This window comes from Candida jiufengensis (assembly GCF_024610255.1).
Source record: "Candida jiufengensis strain CBS 10846 chromosome Unknown scaffold1, whole genome shotgun sequence".
NCBI lineage: Eukaryota > Fungi > Ascomycota > Pichiomycetes > Serinales > Debaryomycetaceae > Lodderomyces > Lodderomyces jiufengensis.
In genome coordinates this window covers 1,368,556-1,390,782 of record NW_026261562.1, presented here as the reverse complement: position 1 = coordinate 1,390,782, position 22,227 = coordinate 1,368,556, and the positions used below count along the sequence as shown (strand labels likewise).

Sequence of the window (22,227 nt, the reverse complement as noted above, 5' to 3'; positions counted from 1 at the left end):
AATCTTTCTTAAAACATTCATTAATATATACTTCAATTATATATAACCACTAAAATTTAAACTCTACTGGCTAAAGTACTTTCTTGTTGTAATCTCATGGCATTTGATTCATGAGCATTATCTTTACAAATTTGTAATCCAATACAAATATGATCTTCTAATAATCTATGTTTTGCACAAAATTTACCTTGACAATGAGAGCAAGTACCTACCATTCTTAATGGAGTAGATGAACAATTCTTAAATGAACATTTGTTTTTCTTTTTGGTTTTTTTAATTGTGGTTGTTGATAAATTAGGTATTGATGAGTTTAAATTTGTTGATACAATTTGTGGTGAGGTTGGTGGAGTATCTGTACCTTGAGACATTAATATAATATTTATTGGATTGGTGGTGGGGGTTGAATCTATTCCAAAAGATGATAATGTTGAATTAAAAGGTTGTAGTTTTTGACCATTATAAATTAATTTAAAATCTTTTGGTAATGTAGTTGTTGAGGATACTTTTATTGAATTTTTCAAATCTTCAACTGTTGAATTGTCTGGGATTGTTATTTGTAATGAAGATTCTGTTGATAATCTAATTGTTACTTTCATTTTGTACTGGTTGTGAAAATAGTTGTTATTGTTTGATATGAAAATGAATACAAATGTTATATGAAATTATTGTTTTTTCGTATTGTTGTAAATTGTAATGGAGATAGTAATGAGATCTTGTTGTTATATATATGAAGTGAGTTAGTAGTTGAGTTATTAATTTGTTGTTGAAAAAAGTCGGTTGTTGTTGGGAATTTTATAAAAAGATAAGAAATCTATATTATGTATTATAAAATTTAATAAAAAAACATCATACGTAATAGATTCCGACTAATAAAATGAATGATTCAGTCATAGTAATTGGTAGCGTTTGGTGGCAAAAAAAATTAAACTATTTTTACATAGTTTGAACATTTCTTTTTATTATTATTATGTAATTTGCAACAACATGTGTCATAAAACATTATAAGAGAAATAAGAAGTGACATTCAAAATTCACGACACTCAAATTTTGATTATTTTAAATTTAATTCATTGTACATTTATTTAAATATGAGTGTAAAACTATAAACAAATTGTTGCTTATCTTTGAAGCAAAAACTTTTTGGTGTAAGCAAATCATAATTTAATCATAATTTGCTAAATTTGAAAAAACAAATGGAATTGAACAATAATCATAACTTCATTAATTGGACCTAACCTCTTTATACTAATCCGTTGACAACTTCCTTTTTATATAACTTTCCATTATCTCTACTTTTCAACTTATTATACTCTTTAATTTCTCTTTTGTTATTAAACAGAATAGCTTCATCTATTTTGTATCTAGGTTCATTATTTATTTCTTCTTTTTTTTGAAGTGAATCTAGTGATCTTGCTTTTAATTCTGTATCTGCTGGAATTATTGTGGATAATGCTAATGATATTAATAAGCAAATTAAAACTGGATGCATTTTGAATGTATTTTAGCTTTGACTAGAATGTATCGAAATTGAATTCTTAATATTAGTAATATGTTGAAGTAAGTTGATTGATGTGATGCATTACATTTCAAAATTAATGGAATTTGTCGGTATATATATATAAACTCATATTGTTAATCACTTTTTTTCACTGCCTCATCTATCAAATCTAGATCAATCAAACTAATTTTATTACTATTTATAGATAATCGCGTTATAAAAATCACTTTTGTGTTTCAAAATTAAGGAGTATAAAAATTATTTTATTGTTTCAAATTTTTTTTACTTTGTTTGGAAAAACAATTAGTATAGCAATTTAAAATTACACAATAAGCAACTTTATAAAAAATCTTCTGTAATTTAAATTATCGAGTGAAACAAAGATAAAACACGTTATAAATTTAGCACGGCTTAGTCGCTGGTCGACTCCTTTCGTCGCCAAATGGAGAAAATAGAGAGGTAAAACAGTTAAGTATTAAAATTATTTATTAATTATATACAATTATCGTATCACATTATTCTGAAATTTTATCTTTCATGGCTTTTCTTAACCTAACTTTTGGAGTATCATCATTATCTTTGATTTGTTCTTCTTGTTGCTGTTCTTCTTCAAGTTCTTCTGAATCTTTAGTTAAATTAACATCATTAGTTTGTTCTAAATCAGCAGCTGCAAAAATTGGAATATCAGAAAGATTCTTTAAATTAAAATCTAATGAAGAAGTACTTGTTTGTCTATGTAATTTATTAAATTCAGTTTGTGCTTCTTCTTTTTGTCTAGATATAATTTCAAATTCTTCTTCTCCTTCACCAACTTTATTATATTGTTTATAAAATTCATCATAATCTTTAAAGATTCCAGGTCCATATTTATCACAAAATTCATTAACTTTTGTTCTTAATTCTTCTCTTGTTTGTTTTAATTTTTCAATTTGAAAATTATCTTGATCCATACTTAACATTGATAAAAATAATGGTGTTAATGATTTATAATAATCTACTCCAATTTCTCCAATTCTTAATGATGCATAAGTAGTTAAAACTGCCCAACAATAGAAGTATAAAAATATCCAAATGTATGATGGTTGATATTTACCTAATAAATTCGTCTTGACTATTATAATAGTACCGATAATGGACCAAAAACTATACAACATTGGAGCTAAAACCATTGCAACTAAAATTTTCCAAGTACTTAAAACATCTTTTGCTTTTATTTTAACTGTTGAATTAGCTAATGCTTCTTTAGCCTTTTGTTTGGAAATTCTTCTAGATACTATGAAAATAGGACCAAATAATATAATACCAGGTAAACTTAAAGACATAAATAATCCAAATGTGAAAAACCTTTTTAAAAACATCCAAATATTTTCTAATCTATTTGATCTATTAAGGGATTCAACTTGATGATCATGTAAATTCAATCTCATTAATTTCTTATTGTATTCTAATACTGAATCTTTCAATTCTTTTACATCTGGTTGATCTTTATATTGTTCATATCCTTTTATTAATCTTCTGTTCATTTCTATAACCATTGGCAAGGGGATGTTATTTCTATTCCCTGATGTATATAATCTTCTAGCTGCTTGTAAGACCATTAAAGTTTCGTAATCTTCACAAGTCATTGTAACTTCTTCTAACTTATTTTCAATTAAAAGCCTTAAATTGTCAACAGCCTCACGTGAATTTTCTTCATAATTTTTGGCCATTCTTTCATCAACTAGTATTGGTTTACCAAATTCAATTACAACTCTAGATCTAAATTTATGGGGGTGGAAATAATTAAGTCCGATAGGAACGATACTAACTGGAGTAATTTTGTTAATTTCACCTTTTTTGAATTTTTCAATTTGTTGAGTCACAGCTCCTAGACCCATTATAGCCATCTATATGTAAGCAGTTAGTAATAGGTTAGTTTGTAAAATATTTGGCTACTTTCTTTTAAAATTTCATTTTCAAAAACAATAAAATCAATTTTGAAACTGAAATTATAAATAATAGTAACCTAACTTAATCAGAAACATACCCCTGGCTTCAAAGGACGTAATAATCGTGGAGAGTCGTGTGAGCCACCTTCTGGGAAAATTCCAAGCACCTTACCTTCATTTAGATGGTCAAAAACTTTTTGAAAAACAATATGATTGTCAATATGTGGTGCAATTTTAAAATCAGTACCATTTTTTAATTTTTCATCAATTCTTTCTTGAATTTCTCGCTTGGGGGATGTAAATGCTTTTTTAAGGATAAGCTTATTATCATCAACTACTTCTAAAATTTGGGAATTACCTAAACTATTTGGTAAACCAATTAAACCTTTTGGTTCACATTCTTTTGTAAATTCAGTACCTTCACCAATTAAAGTTCTATCATCATTTGAATCAACTAGAATTTTACCTGTTCCCTTTTTCAATAAATCTTGAGCTCTTTCAACTGGGATTGAACTACATAATTTTGCTGCATCTCCAATAATTCTTCTATTATATGATTTTTTAGCAATTAAAAAAGCTATTCTTCGATTTGATGCTTCTTTGACTTTAGTCATCACTACCAATCCATCAACAAATTGATTATGATGTGGTGCAATAACGAAAATTACTGGACCTGTTTTTGGAATATAAAATGAACCTCTTGTTTGAACATCTCTAAAAAATGTATGAATTATTATATTAAAGAACCATATGATTGAATCATATGCTAATAATTTGAAAATTAATTTTATGAAGTAGATTAATGATTTATCTTTATATCTTGATGACGGATTTGTGACGGTTGATTGATTTGAAGTATCCATTGTAGGCGAAAATGAACCAAAAAATTAATTCAAAAACTTACTTGTTTCGCGAAATCTTGCAATTAGTTTGACAAATTGATTAGTAGTAGATTGGGGCTTTCAATTGTGACAGTTGAATTACTTTAAAACAAGTTTTTGAAATATTGGTGAAAAATGAAATGATTTAATACGCAAGCAATCTAATTTAGAATTTATATTTATTTATCTTTTTCTTAATTAATCTTTTGATATCACAAAATCAAAAAATAATAATTTATGAAGTGTAATGATCTATATATCAGATTATACTCTTCTCGATGTGAAAGGCAATGGTTGAATTCTTTAATAATCACAAGCTAATCCACCTTGTTGATTGTTGGGGAATTCCAAAATTAACATTTCAGTAATTGGAAACTATCTCAGAAAAATAAAAAGATTATTTTGAGGGGAAATTGTGTACTAAACTTTAAATATTTTAAATCATTATACATTAAATTATTTTTGTACTACTTGAAATGTACTACACAATTAGAGATCATTACTATGATATATTAATAGATATTGATTTGGACAAAGATTATGTCATCTAAATGAGCTGTAAAGATGAAACAAGTGACACTCTAAGGACCACCATTTTGTAGTGAATTTGTAAAATAAGATACAGAAATATGTAATAAATTACACTTACAAACAAGTTAGATACTATACTTTCTTTGCTTTATATTACTTGAAGCAAAAGTCAAACTAGAATAAATTATCAACAGTTGAATCTGCTTAAACAAGTATGGTTTGTATTTTTTTTAATTTGTTTAAATAAACAATTCTGTTCTTTGATTATAAATAATGTGTTTTTGGATTGTAACTTTTAAACTAGATTGTATATTATGGAAAACCCTATTTAAAAACAATTAAATCTTTTTCAAGTTATCAAACTTGTTAATAAAATGAATACAATACTAGATTATACTACTCAAAAATGTATATTTTACTGGTACTTGAACAATTGATATATTGAGTTGATCCTAATACTTATAACAATAACTTGACTATGTCTTTTGGTGGTAGTTTCAGACGCGTTTCCGGCTCAGTCACGTGGCGTTTTACAAAGTTTACGTACTTCTTAGGGTTAAAAAATTGATTAAGCACCTGAGTTAAAAACCGGAATTTTGATTATTTTTCAAGGATTATAAATTTGAAAGTGGGAGAAAAAAATGTTAGTAGTACGTAGTTCTTAATCTGTTACACAAGATCTAGAGTTTGTTTCAGTATCGATTAGAGAAGGTCCTGTTAGTAAACAACTAATAGTTGGCAAACTCAATTACATACGATTAAATATGTTACATACTAAACTAGAATTACATACTTAAGATTTAAAATGAAATCGCTACCACCTGTTTATAAATAAACTTATAAATAAATAAATAAAGAGTTAGTTTAGATATTATCTATAATAAGGGATAATGAATAGCAAATGTTTATCAATTAATTAATCACGCCATTGTGAACCCCTCACGTTCAAAACGCCTTGTCAACTAAAGAAAGTGAGGAGTTATATCATAGATAAGTTAAATGTGTCAGGTCGTGCAAACCTCAAATAGTTTATTTTGTATAGTTAAGAAAATTAATCTAAAATTAGAAGTTATAGATCATATCTGAAACAACCCAATATAATTTAATCCAGAGGTTACACATGCGGGGATTTAATTTATTAATAGCCCCTTTCATTAGTTTAAGTATGGTAAAATATTGTTTTATATTGGTGTAATATGAGAATTAAGGATCGTGGCCCTTGATTTGAAATGATTTTAAACGATTATAAATAAGGGTTTAATTTCCCAAGATTTGAGAAACTAGTTTTATTTAGATTTTATATATTATTAATATCCATTAACAAATAACTACTACTAGATCATTATCATTATACTTTATCATTTCTCAAAGAAAATTTTACTTTTTCATATCACTTTCTTCTTTTCATATTATAGATCAAAATAAATCAACAAAAATGAATAAAAACAAATTAAGTCAACTACTTTTTTCATAGATATAAATTATCAACTTCAGGTTTAACAAATAACAATCTGGGATTCAACATTAATAAATACAACTTGGGATTCAACAACAATAAATTCAACTTGGGGTTTTAAAATGATAAATACAATTGGGGTTTTAAAATAATATATACAATCTAAATTTAGAAGATATTTAAATTTTAGGATTTATGCTTAGGATTTAACAACAGGTGGAGGTTGTCAAAGGCCTTCCCTGTACCAAAATCTTTTTAAATTAGATTGATGGTTTTTAATGTGAAGTTAGAGGTTAAACTGTCGAAAGGTTGTGGCCTGCACCACGTAAATTAATTTGGTTAATTTGGGTCGACTCTTGTGCTTGACTTGTTGGCGGTTGGGAACACTTAGTAAATGTTTAATTCTGATGGATCATTCAATGAAGGTGGAACTTTAGAATAAGAAATGTTTACAGGCAAATCAAAATAAATTTGATAATGCTTTAGCGTTTTTTTTTAAGAGTTTAAAGTTTTATCTTTGCTTAATATACAAATACAAGTTACATTAAATTAAATGGAAATGGAGATAACACTACAAAGAATAGAAATGATAATATACATAATACTTACAATTATACAAAGGGAACTATAAACAATATGAAAACAAATTATACTATTAAATTAAATGGGAGGGAAATAACACTACGAATATGAATAATATGTTTAGATGCTTTTATTAAGTGTATAGAATAAATGTTTAATTTTATTTGTAATTAAAACTATAAACTTCTTACATCTCTCCGAAACAAACGTGATTTATATTATCATATCTAAAAGCATCTAAAACATTGCTATTACTGTTGTTTAAATTAATATTCATATTCTTGTTATTTCTATTACCATTTAATATTTGATCTAATTCTTGTGGAGTTGTACTTGGTACAAAAAATTGTTGAAAATTTAACATCTCTTCCAAAGCTTTATTTTCATTACCCCAACTTATCATTTCATGATTAAATGGTTCAATATCTGATCCTATTGAATTTGAATCATTCACATCTGTTTCATATTTTTTAAGGTCATTCATCATATTTTGTAAGTTTGTTGCCCATCTTTTACAAGTTATATTAAAATAAGCATAATTATTTAATATATTATAACCATCATCTAAAGCATCTTGAAGTACTGAAATATAATGATAATCTGGTTTTAAAGATTTTCTTTGTTCTAATAATGTGAAACCCAAAATTATAGATGCAAAAAAGCAAGCTGATTGAATTGTAAATACTTCTTTTCTATGAGGATTATGAGTTACAAAAAATTTTAATAATTTAACAACTAAAAAACTAGCTTTAATACAAGCTTTACAAAAATTCATTAAACTTTGTTCATCTTTAATTTGTTGTTTAGTTTCTGGTTTTAATTTTCTTGTTACAACATAAACTAAAAATGGTCTTGTTAATGTCATAATTCCATATAATTGTCCAATATGAACAAATACATATAAATAATTATTTGGATCAGTTCCTGATTCCATTTGAGTCTCTAATGCTGCACTTAATTGTAATTCTTTTGGTAATTCAACTGACCATCTTTTTAGTTGTAATGCTAAAATATGAGCTCTTTTAATGTTAATAATACCATCTTTGAAAATATTTTCAACAATTTTTACATTAATTAATGAACTATCAGAAGTTGCCTTTTGGGCCATGATTCTAATTTTTTCAACTTCTCCTAAATTTTTGATATCAATAATACAATCTGCATCATCATAATCATAATCATTTATCATTAATGGTCTACCTAAATTAACACCACTAACACAATCACAAACATATAAACTTCTCCATAATCTTCTTCTGTGAGTTTTAATATCAACATTTTCAATTCTACTGTTGATACATTGACGATGTAACCCTAAAGCTTGAGCAATTCTTATAGCATTACCTAATTGAATCCATGCGTTAGATCTATTACAACAAGATTGATAATAAAAATATTCTAAAAAATTAACTTCACTCATCCATAATTTACCATCAAATACATTGCTTCTATATAATACTTGAGCTGAATTGAAAAACACTTCGGATGTTGGTAAATTTAAATTTAGGTGTGGTGAAAATTCACTAAATAATCTTCCAATTGCAAACACTTCATATAATAAACATAATTTTCTAGTACTGCAATTCACTGGATCATTATAAGTCGCTTCAAATATCTTTTTATTGAAGTAATTCATATTAAAAATGTAAAAAGTATCATTTATATTAGTCTTGAATAATTCAATTAATATAATTGCATCTTGTTTTGTTGGTAATTGAACAGGTACAGGTAAATTTCTAAAATCAACACTTTCATCAGTAATAAATTGTTGTACTGGATCATTTGTAAAATGACTTGGACCTGAAATTTCTCTAAATAATGCTCTACATTCACCTAATAAAGATAATGCAGAACTTTCTCCAAAAAATCTTAAATTCCCCGTTTTGGTAGTTAATAATCTTGTATGTTGACCATTTTGATTAGATAATCCTTCTTTATCATTTTTTGTTGTATGATTTTCATTAGTTAATGCTGCTTGTAAATTTTCACATATAATACTTAATGATATTGATGGCAGTCGTTGAATTTGTGGTTGTGGTTGTTGTTGTTGTGGTGGTGGTGGTGGAATTTGTTGAGACAGTGCTTCCGTTGTGCTTGGTGTACTTGTTAATGATGGAATTTCAGTTTCAATCTCATCCTGTGGACTTATTTGAATCTGATCTTGACCTTGTGGCGGTTGTACTTGACCTTGACGTACTTTTTCCAAATATGCTTTTGACTTTAGGGATCTTCCATCTAATTTTGAATAGGCGCATTTAAGCTGCTTATTTTGACAATAAAGACAAGGGCTCTTTCCGTCACACTATTGAAGAGTTAGTAATGATAATTTGGTAAAACATTTTGTGATCTAAAAACATACTTTCATTTTTCTTCTTTTGCAAACATCACAAGCTCTTGATACTTTTTTTCTTTGAGCAACAGGTAATACTCGAGGTCTACCTTTTGGTCTAAGTATTTTTTCAATCATTATTTAGTTATTGATTCATTTACTGTAGAAAAGGCACTAATGTTATGATTTTAATAAAATCTTGGATTTATGCGTAGCTTACTAAAATAAAAAAAATAAAATTAAAGTGGGGAATAAAAAAAAAAAAAAACGCTACCCTTATTTTTATTTTTAAAAATCTTTGCTAGTAAACACCGTAAGGGGAATCGGGAACTAAAAACTAATATTACTAAATTGTTTATTGTTTTAAATTGTCTCACTAAAATCTAAATTTCTTTTGTTCAAAAGCACCGAATTGGCCCTGAACTGTTATTTAAGGCACTTTGAATCAAAAAAAAAAATTGTGGTTGATCTTTGGTTAGATCAAATAGGTTTTAAATTTTAGATTTACATCAATAAGCGGCAAATAACACGATAAGGCCGAAAGGACAAGAGCTACATTCAACGCGTGACTTCAAACGCTCGTAAGTAAGTTTAACAAGTACTCATTGCTTAAGCGGGCCGCAGACCACGTGATTAATCGGGGTTTTTTTTAGTGTCCATCAAAAGTAGTCTCTCTAAAATTTTGACATAGCAACGCATGATTTTTGTTAGTAGTATGATGTTATTGTTAAGAAAATTCGTAATAGAAATTATTGAACCCTTATTGAATTTTTATTTTCTTGTAATCTGTATTGTTTATGCTAATCTGCAAATTATAGGATATATTACTGCGAAGTATTTGTTGCTTATTAGTTCTTGACATTTCCTAAATGGAAATATGAAACTTTACAAATTAAACTTTGTGTTATATGTCAAACTTTAAATTTTTTAATTTTTGTGATTGTTGCAAAAAGATTAATTTTTTTTTCTTTTTTTAATTTAATTAATTGTGCATATTGAAAAATTAATAATCACATCACAAAAATTCAAAGATGCATTGAAATGAAATTAGTAATTAAAAAAATGTGGATCCAAGGCGATTTATGATTTAATTTTTCAACTCATCATCGTGAGTTTTCATTATATATATATCCAAGATTGCTCAAATCATTTTCAAATTAAAATATCTTTTCAAATTCAGTCAAAATGTCTTCTATAACGTCACACGAAAAAAAACAAGAAAAACTAGCGACTTATGATTTAGAAAGAACAGCCATTGATGAAGATGATAACTCTTCGACTTCAAATAAACATGTTGAGAAATCAGAGAATTTAAATAGACAATTAACACCAAGATTAATTAATATGATAACTTTAGCAGGAGTTATAGGGACAGGATTATTTTTATCAACAGGAAGAGCTTTAGCAACTGGAGGACCATTAAGTTTATTGTTAGGATATATGATTATTGGTTTACTAGTGTTTTTTGTCATGTTAGCGCTTTCGGAAATGAGTTCCCTATATCCAGTTTCTGGTTCATTTACACAATATGCAAGAAGATTTGGTTCTGAGTCTTTGGGATTTGCAGTTTTGATCAATTATTGGTTCAATGATGCCTGTTCTGTAGCATCCGATATGACAGCCATTTCCCTCGTTATTGATTACTATAATGACCATTTGAAATATTGGTACGTCATTTCAATCGTAATATGGGTTTTTTTACTATTTTTAAATGTGATTCATGTTAGAGTTTATGCAGAAGCCGAATATTGGTTAGCTTTGTTAAAAGTCATTACTATTATCATATTCTTTATTGTTAGTATCATTTGCAATGCTGGAGTAAATCCGAGTCATGAATATATAGGCTTCAAGTATTGGAGTTATAAAGATGCTCCATTTGTCCATGGATTTCGAGGTTTCAGCCTGGTATTTGTATCTGCAGCTTTTGCATTAGGTGGATTAGAGCTGATCTCATTAACAGCAGGAGAGACAAAAAACCCAACAAAAACTATTCCAAAAACTATTAAAACTACTTTCACTCGTATCATAGTTTTTTATGTTTTCACTGCATTTTTCATTGGAATGAATATACCATATGACTACCCAAACTTATCAACCAAAACTACCGCCACGTCACCATTCACATTAGTATTTCAACAAGTAGGTGCAAAAGGTGGTGGTTCATATATGAATACAGTAATTCTTCTTTCAATAATTTCAGCAGGTAATCATGCATTATATGCGGGATCAAGGTTAGCTTTTAATTTAAGTAGTCAAGGATTTATTCCAAAAATATTCTTACCATTGAATAGGTTCAAAATCCCATATGTAGCAGTAATTGTTACTTGGTTAGTTGGTGGATTATGTTTTGCTTCAGCTTTCGTTGGATCAGGTGAATTATTCAATTGGTTACAATCAATAGTTGGGATTTCAAATTTGCTCCTGTGGTTTTTTATAGGAGTTACCAGCTTACGATTTCGACGAGGAATAGAATTACAAGGTAGAACTCATGAATTAATTTTTAAAAATTGGACATATCCTCTTGGTCCCTGGTTTATAATTATATTTGGTGGATTTGTAATTTTGGTACAAGGTTGGTCTACTTTTTCACCATTTAGTGTTTCTGATTTCTTTCAATCTTACTTAGAATTAGGTGTTTTTCTTATTTGTTTTGTATTTTGGTGGTTAATTGTTAAAAGAGGTAAGGATAAGTTTGTTAGAGCTAAAGATATGGATTTTGATACTGATAAATATATTCAAACTCAAGAGGAATTAGAAGAAGATGATTATTCCAAAACATTAAAAGGTTGGTCTAAATTCAAATATAATTTTGCTGATAACTTTTTATAAACTCAATGATGATCACATAATATTCTTGAATCAATATCAACAAGGTCGTTAAATTGATGATCACATAATATTCTTGAATCAATATCAACTTCCGGACACAAAACGAATTTTAGCACAAAACTCATTTTACACAAAAAGAAAATTGTATTATGTAATACACACTCTTTTTCTTATGTAATCATAATTCGCTATGTACTTCCACTTTAGACACTTTTTAATTTACTTGTAGAATCTGTTTCATTTTTTTTCCACCACTCTTTCTGTTCAATTCTATATCGACTTTCAGCAACAAATCATCAGCAATGTTATTACTACAATCAACACAGACCACAGTGGATTATATTGGTTTAGGTTTATGGATGCGGATTTGGATTGATATATAATTAACTTGATTTTGCAATAACTTGTTAAATAAATTACAAGTATAAAAATTGAAGGTTTAATTCTCAACCAATATGTTTCAAAAAACAAAAAATTTTGTTGAAGTGATAACATAAAAGGTGGTTTACGGGTGCTTGTGATATCTATATATATATATATATATATATATATATATATATAGTGATAACATAAAAGGTGGTTTACGGATGCTTGTGATATCTTTATATATATATTCAGCATTTCAAAGGTTGCATAACGTGCGATTAATCTCGCTTATTGATATGACAATATGAATGTTGTTGAATGGATCTCAGTTCAATCTTATTTCAGTTGGCTTTAATATCACCATAACATGCAAATTACTCATAATTTTTTTTTAAATACATTGCTATTCCTTATTTGCATTTTTCAGTTCATTAACTCCAGTTCGTATATTACTTTCCAAAGTTACAAAATAGTGCATATTAAAAAATTACAAAGAAAGAGTAATAAGAATGTAGAATAATTTAATACGAACATTTATTAAATTTAATAACTATTTAGTTCTGGACTTGTAAACCAACTTATCAGTTTCTTTCAGTTTATGCTTACTTCTTATCAATTCAATACGAATTGATTTATATAATTCTAAAATTTTGCTTAACAGTGCTTGATCTTTGGGATAATACTTCATATTCTCGATTGCATTGTTTTCATCTTTAATCTGTTCTATTATTGAGTTCTTTTCGTTTTCTCCAAACTCATTATTGGTCATTTGATGAATTTCTGGACCTGGGTAACTTATAACTGATTTCCTTACTGTTCTTACTCTGCTTTTATTCACTAATTTCAGTCTTTGAAAAATATCGATAAGAAGATGGATCTCAAAATAATCCTAAAAAATTACAAATTTTCTTACAAAAATTCCCTAACTCTTACCAATAGTAAAATTTATCATTTGTTAGTAACGAAGTATAAACAAATCTGGTTTTGTGATCAATTTAAATATGACACAAAAATAATAAATATTACACAAAATATTGTATGTAAATCTGGGGGGATTTAATGAGCGACCAATATCAACATAATTTTCGAAAAATGATTCGAATAAATCATTTAAATTCTTTATATCGTACGTCTCAGCAGTTTTTCTAATTGAATGCATTGATAATTGAGAGTTTCCCAAATCTAAAGTTCTGATACCTAATTTACTACTTAAAATGGGCCCCATGGTGGAGCCACAAAGTGAATCATTTCTGACGACGAATAATTTAAGTGGAACCTTAGCTATATCAGCAATTTTTTTGAGAATTACGAGAGGAATTAGAAGAAGATAATTATTCTAAAACATTAAAAGGTTGGTCTAAATTTAAATATAATTTTGCTGATAAACTTAAAGATGATCACATAATATTTTTGATTCAATATCAATATAATTTTCAAAAAATGATTTAAACAAATCATTTAGTTTCTTTATATCGTATGTCCCACCAGTTTCTCTAATTGAATGCATTGATAATTGAGGATTTCCCAAATCTATAGTTCTAATACCTAATTTACTACTTAAAATAGGCCCTATGGTTGAACCACATGGTGAATCATTTCTGACGACGAATAGTTGAAGGGGAATTTTTAAGGAACCTGCTACTGCAACGTGTTTTAGTAGAACTATCGTAGAACTCGATGTAGAATAACGTTGATTAGCATTTACTTTGATGACTGGACCTAAGTTTAATTGCGGACGATTTTGAGATTCGTATACTTCTGGGTAATTTGGATGGACTCCATGAGCCATATCTGAAGATATTAAGAATGATTTTGACATAGTTTCATGGAAATAATCTATGGCGGTATCACCATTATAGTTTATTTTAGTTATTCTTTGTAAAATATCTGGTAAAAAAGTTGAATCAGCACCATGAGCACTTTGTGAACCAATTTCTTCATGATCAAATAAACTAATTAGTTGTATTCCTTTCAATTTTGATAAGGTCTCGGTAGATTCAATTAATGCTTGAGCTGCAGTAAAACATGAAGTTAAATTATCTAATCTTGGTGAGAATATAAATTCATCGTTTAATCCTCCAATTACAGATTTCTGATGATCAAATAGTAATAATTCAAAATCTTCAATTTGTGATGGTTCAACACTTAATGTTTTAGCTATAAGTTCAATTAATGATTGATTATGTCTAGTTATTACATTTTGAACAGATTCAAATTGTTCTGGAGTCATTTTTAAATCTGGATCATCTGAACAACTTGGTGGTTTTTCTGAATTTTTTTCCAATGCTACTTGACCAGCTATTGGAACTAATTTTGTTTCTTTATTAAATTCAAATTTCTGATTGACTTCACGATTTAAATGTATGGCTAATGTTGGAATTCTTAACAATGGTTTATCAATTTTCAATAATTTTGGAACATATTTACCATTTTCATTAACATAAACTCTACCAGCAATTGATAAATCTCTATCAAACCAAGTATGTGCAATTAATCCACCATATTGTTCAACTCCAATTTGAATAAACCCTTCTGAACTTCTTTTTGAAATTGGTTTAATTCTTAAACATGGACTATCTGTATGAGCTCCCACCATAGCTATACCATTTCCATTCTTGTATTCACCACCAATTGTAAAAGCTATTATAGATGAAGCATTTCTTGTGACGTAATATTTCCCATTTTTTTGTAATTTTGGCCATGTTGATCTTTCAACTAATTCTTGAAATCCAGCGCCAGAAAGCATGGTTTTAACTGTATTTACTGCATGATATGGAGTTGGAGAAGCATTGACAAATTCAATAAAATCTTGAGCGTATTTTAATTCTGACATATTTCTGGTGGTTGAGTTTGTTTCAAATTTGAAAAAAAAAATTAATTTACATAATAGCGGGTTTTATATTTTTTATTTTTGGTGCCTTATCATCAATGTGGATTATTGTTTTATTACTACTACTACCATTTATAAGTTGCAGTCAATTGGCTCCATTATTAATAGCATCTCATAAATTAGTACCTGACCTAAAGACTGAGGTTAGTGAATCAAATATAGAAACACATAATGTTACTTCAGTAACGAACTTAATAAAGAAATTGGTAACTCAATGTTCATCAGATGCTTATTTGATTGTTGATGTACCTGGATTAACTTATCAAGATTTAACAGATAAACAAAAGGATAGATGGCCATTTTTGATTAATTATTTATACATGTCATCTACTATTGTTGGATTACCCAGAGTTGAGCCAGGCTTAGATTTAGGTCATATTGAAGAATATATAATAAATACGTGTGAAGCAGAAACTATATCCAATGAATTGGATGATTATTATGATATTAGAACAAGAGTTATAAGATTAACAGACTCCAATCCTGATGAATTAATGAGAAAGATATTAAGAAAATTACCATCACCACATTATACAATTATTTTAACTTCAACTTCTCCAGGTTTTACTCATCCAATACCAGATTCAGTAATGGAAAGACAACCACAAAATTTTGAAATTTTTAATGATATAGTAAACAACCCAAAACATAATGGAGGAGTTGAAAAAAATGATCGTTTCCATAAAGTAGAACCAAATTGGAATCCTATAAGAGATAGTAACGAGAGATACAAGACAAATAAAAAAAAGGATGAAATTCATTTATTTGATTATGAATTATGGACAAAAAATGAAAAATTAATAATTACAATATTTATAATGTTAATAACTTTGGCTTTTTTGAAAATTCATTCTAGTATAACACTGGCATCAAAATAAAAAGAAGGATCTAAACTTGATATATCAGCCGATTTAACTTTTCCATCTATTAATAATTCACTCATTATTTTTCCTGTACCTGGAGCATTATTTATACCCCAACATGAATGTCCTGATGCTAAATAAAGATTTGATACATTTGTTTCACCAATTAATGGTCCACTTGATGAAGGTACATCCAAAACTGGTAAATAACAAGCTTGACGTCTTAATATATGACCTTTTGCCAAATTAGGAGATATTTTACTAACTTGTTTATATAATTCATCACATTTAGATCGAACAACTTCAACATCATCTGTAGTTTCTGGTACATCAACTGCAGAATCTCCTTCTCCACATACATAAACTTCATCTTGTCTTGCATAAATTTCTGGTGATATATATGAATTGGGACCAACTTTAAATTCTGTGAAAATCGCGTAAGGACTAACTGGTTGATCTTTAAAAGGAGCTATAGTTATTGAATGTGCACGTAGACCTGAAATTGGACAATCTGGTAATATTTTGGAAGTCCATGGTCCCACAGTTAGTACTGTTTGATCAGCTTTTAATTCAATTTGTTCATCATATTTATCTCCATCTTTTATTGATGTTGGTTGATATTTAACTCCTGTAGCAGTACCAGTTTCTTCTGAATATGTAATTTCTTCAACTTTCCCCAATATTAATTCTATTGCTCCACTCTCTACTGCTTTTCTTAATATAAAATTTGTAAATTTATAAGGATGAACTTGTGCTGTTGTATCACTTCCTCCTAAAGTTGAACAATTAGTTATAACATCCGAACTTATCCAATTTAAACTTGATGGTAATTTTTTTGCAGGTTCTTGTTGTTGTTGTTGTAACAGTACTACAGATGATGATCTTGTATTTCTTTGCTTTTTAGGTTGAGTTGATTCAGATTTTATTTTAGAAATATCTCCTTCTAAAGATACAGTAGTTAATCTACGATATCCCCATTCTTCTTCACCATTATATTCATTTGCTAATTTTTGATGTAAATTAAAAGATAATGAAACAATTTGTTCAGGAAATGCCCATAATGCTAATAATCCACCTGCTTTACCACTTGCTCCTCCTGCAACTCTTTTACTTTCTATTATTGTTATATGATATTTTGATGAATCAAATTTTGGATGTTTTGTTAAAAAATAAGCAGTACAAACTCCAATTATACCTGCACCTACTATTATTATATGTTTTTTCCCCTTATGTTTACCAGAAGGTTCAGATTGAAATTGTAAATAGTCCATTGATTTGAAGAGATATACGTTGATTTCTTAGTTCTTTAGTTTAATATTGTATTTATAAGGAAAGAAAAAATCATATATTATTAATAGTTGGTTGGTAGTTTTACTATTTATTATTAAGACACAACAGAAAAAAAAAAAAAAAATCAGTTGATAATTTTTTTGTCTGTTTCTGTGTCTTGAAATTTAATTACGAAAGAGATTGATAATGTAATTCTGTAATTTGTTTTTAAACAGACTGATTTTTATTTCAACGGCAGTAAAAATTGTTCTATTATATAGATTCATCATTATTTGGTAATTTCCATTGATTTTATGATACAACTTTTTATACAAGTATATGTGCAATAGCTTAATCACCTCATTATAATAAATTTGTAAACAAAGTTGAATTTTTTATCAACATGTTTGTTTTATAATTTTGCAACCAATTTCTTCCCCACTTTTTCAATCATTTTTTTTTTACAACCAAAAAATGAAATCAGAAAAATTTTTAATTAAAATCCTCAAATTGAATTCAGATACTTCAACCGAAGAAGAATTACCAAAATCAAATGCTGAATCATTACTTGATGAAGAAAAACAACTATTAAATGAAATTTATTTACAAAGATATATTTTTATTAAAAGATTTAATTTATTAAATACAATACTTGATAATTATTTTAATCAATTAAGAAATGAAAATGAAAATCTAATCAATAGATTTCATAATTTAAAATCAATTTTAGAAAATTGTTTAACCTTGGGATAACCAGCCCATTTGAACGAAAAATTCATATATTTTGGAAGCTTTGTTGACATCAATTTTTAAAACTTGTCTTGCATCTTTTTTCTTTAGTATACCATTATTTTTAACAGCTTCTTTCATTAATTGATTTTTTATAGCTAAATAAGGTTTTGGTAATATTCTTAATGTTGCACATAATTGTTTTTCTTCAGCTGATAATAATTCATAATCTGTAGAATGTGTTATATCTAATGGAGTTCTACTTATTGGTTTTGTTGGTTGTTGAGATTGTGGAGGTGGTGATAATGGAGTATGTCTTGCACCATTTCTTATATAATGAGCACTTCTTATTAATTTATCTTTTTCATATTTATTACCATCTTCAAGGGTGGTGATACCATTTTTTCTCCAACTTTGTAATTGTTGAATTCTAATTCTACATCTTAATTCTGCTAATAAATCATTTGCAAAACTTTCAAAATCTGATGGTGTTAAAATTCTAATATATGCATTTATCTTTTTCAATAAATCTTTTTCTTCTTTTGACTTTCTTTTATCAATACTAACATTCTTCCTATACTCCAAAAGATTATTTAATATCATAACTCTTTTCCTTTCTGCTCTTGTTGTTAATCTTGAATTATATATATCCAATATAGTTAATTTTAATTCAATATCATTAATCAGATCATCTGGATCAAAAATCATATCTTTGATTGGAACTTCTGCTTCATTTTCAGCTTCGTGATCAAATTCTAATCTACCTGGCATATAACCTTGGATTTCATGACATAATGGTACTGATGCAACTGGTTTACCTTTTGGTGGTGGTAATGGCATATTTCTTCTTTTTTCTAATCTTTCTTTCCTTTCTTCTAAGAATTGTAATGGTGATATATCTGTAAAATCTTTATTCATTTCAGGTAATGGATAATCTTTACTTTCTAAATAAATTTTGTAATAGTGTTGTGCAACTTCTTCTTTTGATCTATTACCAATATGATCAGCAATATCTGCCCAATTCCCCAATCCAAAAGTTTCACAACCTTGTATTAATAATAATTCTTCATCTGCTCCCCAATTTCTATCGAATATAGGATATGTATTTTGTTCAATAATTTGATAGTCATGCCATGGTTTATGATCACCTGTTGTTAATCCTGCTGCAAAACATGGTACACATAAATCATAATCTGAACATATTGCACATTGGACTCTTATTCTATTGGTACAATCAGAAGAACAAACATCACAATGAAATAATTTATTACGTCCATCCATCAGATTGGATTTGTTGTTGTTTTACATAGTTGGTGATATATTCTAATAGGGTGGCTAAATTTGTTGATAGTTTAGTTTTGTCACGTGAAACGCATGTGTTTTGATTGCAAAATAGGGTTCTCAACTCCTTTTTGTTTGTGTAATTACATACACCCATAGTTAATTTTTTCTCTGTTAATAATTTTTCATTAACTCCAAATTAAAAAACCAGTACTAATTTCAAAATCTTATCAGCTCCATATATACACACATAATAATCAACAAGAATGGTATGTACCACCACCATCAACCAAAACATATGAAGTAATAAGAGATACTAACTACTATTAGGGACGTGTTAGAACTAAGACTGTTAAAAGAGCCTCAAAGGTTTTAATTGAAAGATTTTACCCAAAATTAACTTTAGATTTCGAAACCAATAAAAGATTAACATCAGAAATTGCAGTTATTCAATCAAAAAGATTAAGAAATAAAATTGCTGGTTACACCACTCATTTAATGAAAAGAATTCAAAAAGGACCAGTTAGAGGTATTTCATTCAAATTACAAGAAGAAGAAAGAGAAAGAAAAGATCAATATGTTCCAGAAGTTTCAGCTTTAGATTTATCACATACCAACGGACAATTAGAAGTTGATGCTGAAACTGCTGATTTAGTTAAAACTTTAGGTTTCAAAATTCCATTACAAACTGTTAACATCTCATCACAAAGAGGTCCAAGAAGATTTGCTAAAAGAAGTTAGTTTAATTTTTTTATGTACAACAAAATTATATAATACACAATTAAAAAAATAAGTAAAAAAAATTATGTAAACATTGTAGATATCAACAACAACAACAACTTTCCTATTTACTATCAATGTTATTGTTTCTACTATTCTTACCACTACTAAGTGCTGCTATTCAATGGTTCCCCTTAGATTCTGATGGTAATATTCCTAAAATTCAACCATACACAAAAAATCAAGAAATATTATTTGATTGTATTCAACGAAATATAGATAATGGTGAACATAAATTTGATCAACAAAATAAAATAATATATGGTCCATTCCCTAAATGTAAAGAAACTCAAAAACCATTAGTATTCAAGTATGGTATTAATGAAGATTTAAATTGTACTGTACAATTTACTGATGAATTATATCATTTATTTCAATTATATATTCATGAAGATGTTCCATTCAGTTGTAGATTACCAATGTCATCTGAAATTGCATCTATAGAAAAAGGTGGGGCTTATATTCCTTTCACTTTCAATTTTAGAGGTGATATAACTGATTCTCATATTGATCTTGATCATTCAATGAATGTCATAATTACAAAACCTTCAAATAATGAACCTGAACAAAATACTTTTATTAGTGCTATAGCGTATGGAAGTGGGACAAATACTACTAGAATTGTAATTGGGGATGAAATTACTTTAAATTTTGCAGTAAGATGGTTAGATCAATTAAAAGTTGATGGATCAAAAGGTTATGATCTTTTATACAAAGATGGATTTTATAAATTTGAATTTGGTACTACATCGGTGGTGTCAATGTTTTATTTACCATTTGCTTGTATTATAACCGCTGTTTTGGTGTTTGCATTAACTTATAAAAAGAGAAGGTATCAACCTATACTTGATATTGAAAAAGAAGACTAAAAATATATTTGCATTATTTTTCCTAATTAAGTTTTCTAATAATTGATTGTATAATGGACTCTATTTTAGCATTACCTTTAATTTGTCGAAGTCTATTTATAAACATATTTGTTAATTCTTTATCGTTATATGCTAAACATTTATTAACTGCTAATTGTATATCATTGTATCTTAAAGGTAGGGTTGTATCAATATATTTTGTTCTTATATCATTTGGGTAATTAGTTTGTAAATATTGTAAAATTTGACTATAAAGATAATTCTTATCCATATCAAATTGATCAATTACATTTAAAAAATTTTCAACAACTCCTAAACCCAATTTTGCAACACATGCTTCAAATATAGCTATTACAATATCTCCTCGCAAAGCTGGTGATTTTTCTTCAATATCAGGCAATTCTTCAATTTCAGGAGCATTAGGTAATTCCATTTCATGTTCAACTTGTAAAATCTTACCTAATTCTTTTCTAGCTAATAATTTAGAAATATATGTTAATTCAAATTGTACATAATTTAACCATAATTTTTCAGATTCAGGATTTAATCTAAGACCTCTTTGAAATAATAATCTTGTACCCTTTGCATTACCATTTTCTTCAAATTCATATTTTGCAGCTGATAACCAAGCATCAATATTTCTAGGTTGTAATTGTAATAATCTTGAATATATTTTGTATATAGCTTTTATAGCACCGTTTCTTTTAGCAAATTCAAGATATTGATTCCATAATTGTAAATCACCTGGGAATTTTTTAGTTCCTCTATCTAATATAAACATTATACGGCGTACTCCAGCATAATCACTAATACTTGATTTAGTATTTATAAAGTCTTTTAATCTATTATATCTTTTTTTACGTAATTTTTCTAAATTTTGTTCAAATTCACTATATTTTAAAAAATCTCGAGGTTTTGATCCTCTACCTGTAATTCTATGTTCAAAATCAGTACGTCTTCTCATTATTATTGTGATTTCATTTTTATCGAATAAACCTTTTGTTTTAAGATCTTCTAGCTCGGGAACTGATTGTTCTAGGTAATACCTTACTTTATCAGCCATTGTTGTTGTTGTACGATTTGATGTTTTATTGAGAAGATGTATATAAAATTTTGTTAATAAAATTTAATTTTGGTGATGCGCAA

General features: G+C 27.6%; 11 protein-coding genes across 11 annotated transcripts; 4 read left to right on the top strand and 7 right to left on the bottom strand. All coding sequences in view use genetic code 12, as the record gives it.

Moving 5' to 3' along the window:
- Positions 1–56: 56 nt before the first annotated feature.
- On the bottom strand, positions 57–596 carry KGF54_004366 (uncharacterized protein; the record flags this gene model as incomplete). The annotated part of the gene is made up of 1 exon (XM_051765057.1): positions 57–596. One exon carries the CDS (start codon positions 594–596, stop codon positions 57–59), a length of 540 nt encoding a protein of 179 aa, XP_051618408.1.
- A 1,417-nt stretch (positions 597–2,013) lies between these two features.
- On the bottom strand, positions 2,014–4,289 carry SCT2 (bifunctional glycerol-3-phosphate/glycerone-phosphate O-acyltransferase; the record flags this gene model as incomplete). Its single annotated transcript, XM_051765056.1, has 2 exons — positions 2,014–3,384; positions 3,525–4,289. The coding sequence occupies 2 exons, from the start codon at positions 4,287–4,289 to the stop codon at positions 2,014–2,016; spliced, it is 2,136 nt and encodes a 711-aa protein (XP_051618407.1).
- Positions 4,290–7,063: 2,774 nt separating this feature from the next.
- KGF54_004364 (Zn(II)2Cys6 transcription factor) lies at positions 7,064–9,343 on the bottom strand (the record flags this gene model as incomplete). The annotated part of the gene is made up of 2 exons (XM_051765055.1): positions 7,064–9,178; positions 9,236–9,343. The coding sequence occupies 2 exons, from the start codon at positions 9,341–9,343 to the stop codon at positions 7,064–7,066; spliced, it is 2,223 nt and encodes a 740-aa protein (XP_051618406.1).
- A 1,047-nt stretch (positions 9,344–10,390) lies between these two features.
- Positions 10,391–12,034, top strand: ALP1 (Alp1p; the record flags this gene model as incomplete). The annotated part of the gene is made up of 1 exon (XM_051765054.1): positions 10,391–12,034. The coding sequence occupies one exon, from the start codon at positions 10,391–10,393 to the stop codon at positions 12,032–12,034; it is 1,644 nt and encodes a 547-aa protein (XP_051618405.1).
- A 1,753-nt stretch (positions 12,035–13,787) lies between these two features.
- KGF54_004362 (aspartyl aminopeptidase) lies at positions 13,788–15,233 on the bottom strand (the record flags this gene model as incomplete). Its single annotated transcript, XM_051765053.1, has 1 exon — positions 13,788–15,233. The coding sequence occupies one exon, from the start codon at positions 15,231–15,233 to the stop codon at positions 13,788–13,790; it is 1,446 nt and encodes a 481-aa protein (XP_051618404.1).
- Positions 15,234–15,328: 95 nt separating this feature from the next.
- Positions 15,329–16,168, top strand: BIG1 (Big1p; the record flags this gene model as incomplete). Its single annotated transcript, XM_051765052.1, has 1 exon — positions 15,329–16,168. One exon carries the CDS (start codon positions 15,329–15,331, stop codon positions 16,166–16,168), a length of 840 nt encoding a protein of 279 aa, XP_051618403.1.
- A 64-nt stretch (positions 16,169–16,232) lies between these two features.
- KGF54_004360 (uncharacterized protein) lies at positions 16,233–17,424 on the bottom strand (the record flags this gene model as incomplete). The annotated part of the gene is made up of 2 exons (XM_051765051.1): positions 16,233–16,247; positions 16,306–17,424. 2 exons carry the CDS (start codon positions 17,422–17,424, stop codon positions 16,233–16,235), a joined length of 1,134 nt encoding a protein of 377 aa, XP_051618402.1.
- Positions 17,425–18,160: 736 nt separating this feature from the next.
- ADA2 (chromatin-binding transcription regulator) lies at positions 18,161–19,432 on the bottom strand (the record flags this gene model as incomplete). The annotated part of the gene is made up of 1 exon (XM_051765049.1): positions 18,161–19,432. The coding sequence occupies one exon, from the start codon at positions 19,430–19,432 to the stop codon at positions 18,161–18,163; it is 1,272 nt and encodes a 423-aa protein (XP_051618401.1).
- Positions 19,433–19,698: 266 nt separating this feature from the next.
- Positions 19,699–20,173, top strand: RPS17B (40S ribosomal protein eS17; the record flags this gene model as incomplete). The annotated part of the gene is made up of 2 exons (XM_051765048.1): positions 19,699–19,701; positions 19,763–20,173. 2 exons carry the CDS (start codon positions 19,699–19,701, stop codon positions 20,171–20,173), a joined length of 414 nt encoding a protein of 137 aa, XP_051618400.1.
- A 116-nt stretch (positions 20,174–20,289) lies between these two features.
- KGF54_004357 (uncharacterized protein) lies at positions 20,290–21,081 on the top strand (the record flags this gene model as incomplete). Its single annotated transcript, XM_051765047.1, has 1 exon — positions 20,290–21,081. One exon carries the CDS (start codon positions 20,290–20,292, stop codon positions 21,079–21,081), a length of 792 nt encoding a protein of 263 aa, XP_051618399.1.
- Positions 21,082–21,103: 22 nt separating this feature from the next.
- KGF54_004356 (snoRNA-binding rRNA-processing protein) lies at positions 21,104–22,144 on the bottom strand (the record flags this gene model as incomplete). The annotated part of the gene is made up of 1 exon (XM_051765046.1): positions 21,104–22,144. One exon carries the CDS (start codon positions 22,142–22,144, stop codon positions 21,104–21,106), a length of 1,041 nt encoding a protein of 346 aa, XP_051618398.1.
- Between the last annotated feature and the right edge of the window lie 83 nt (positions 22,145–22,227).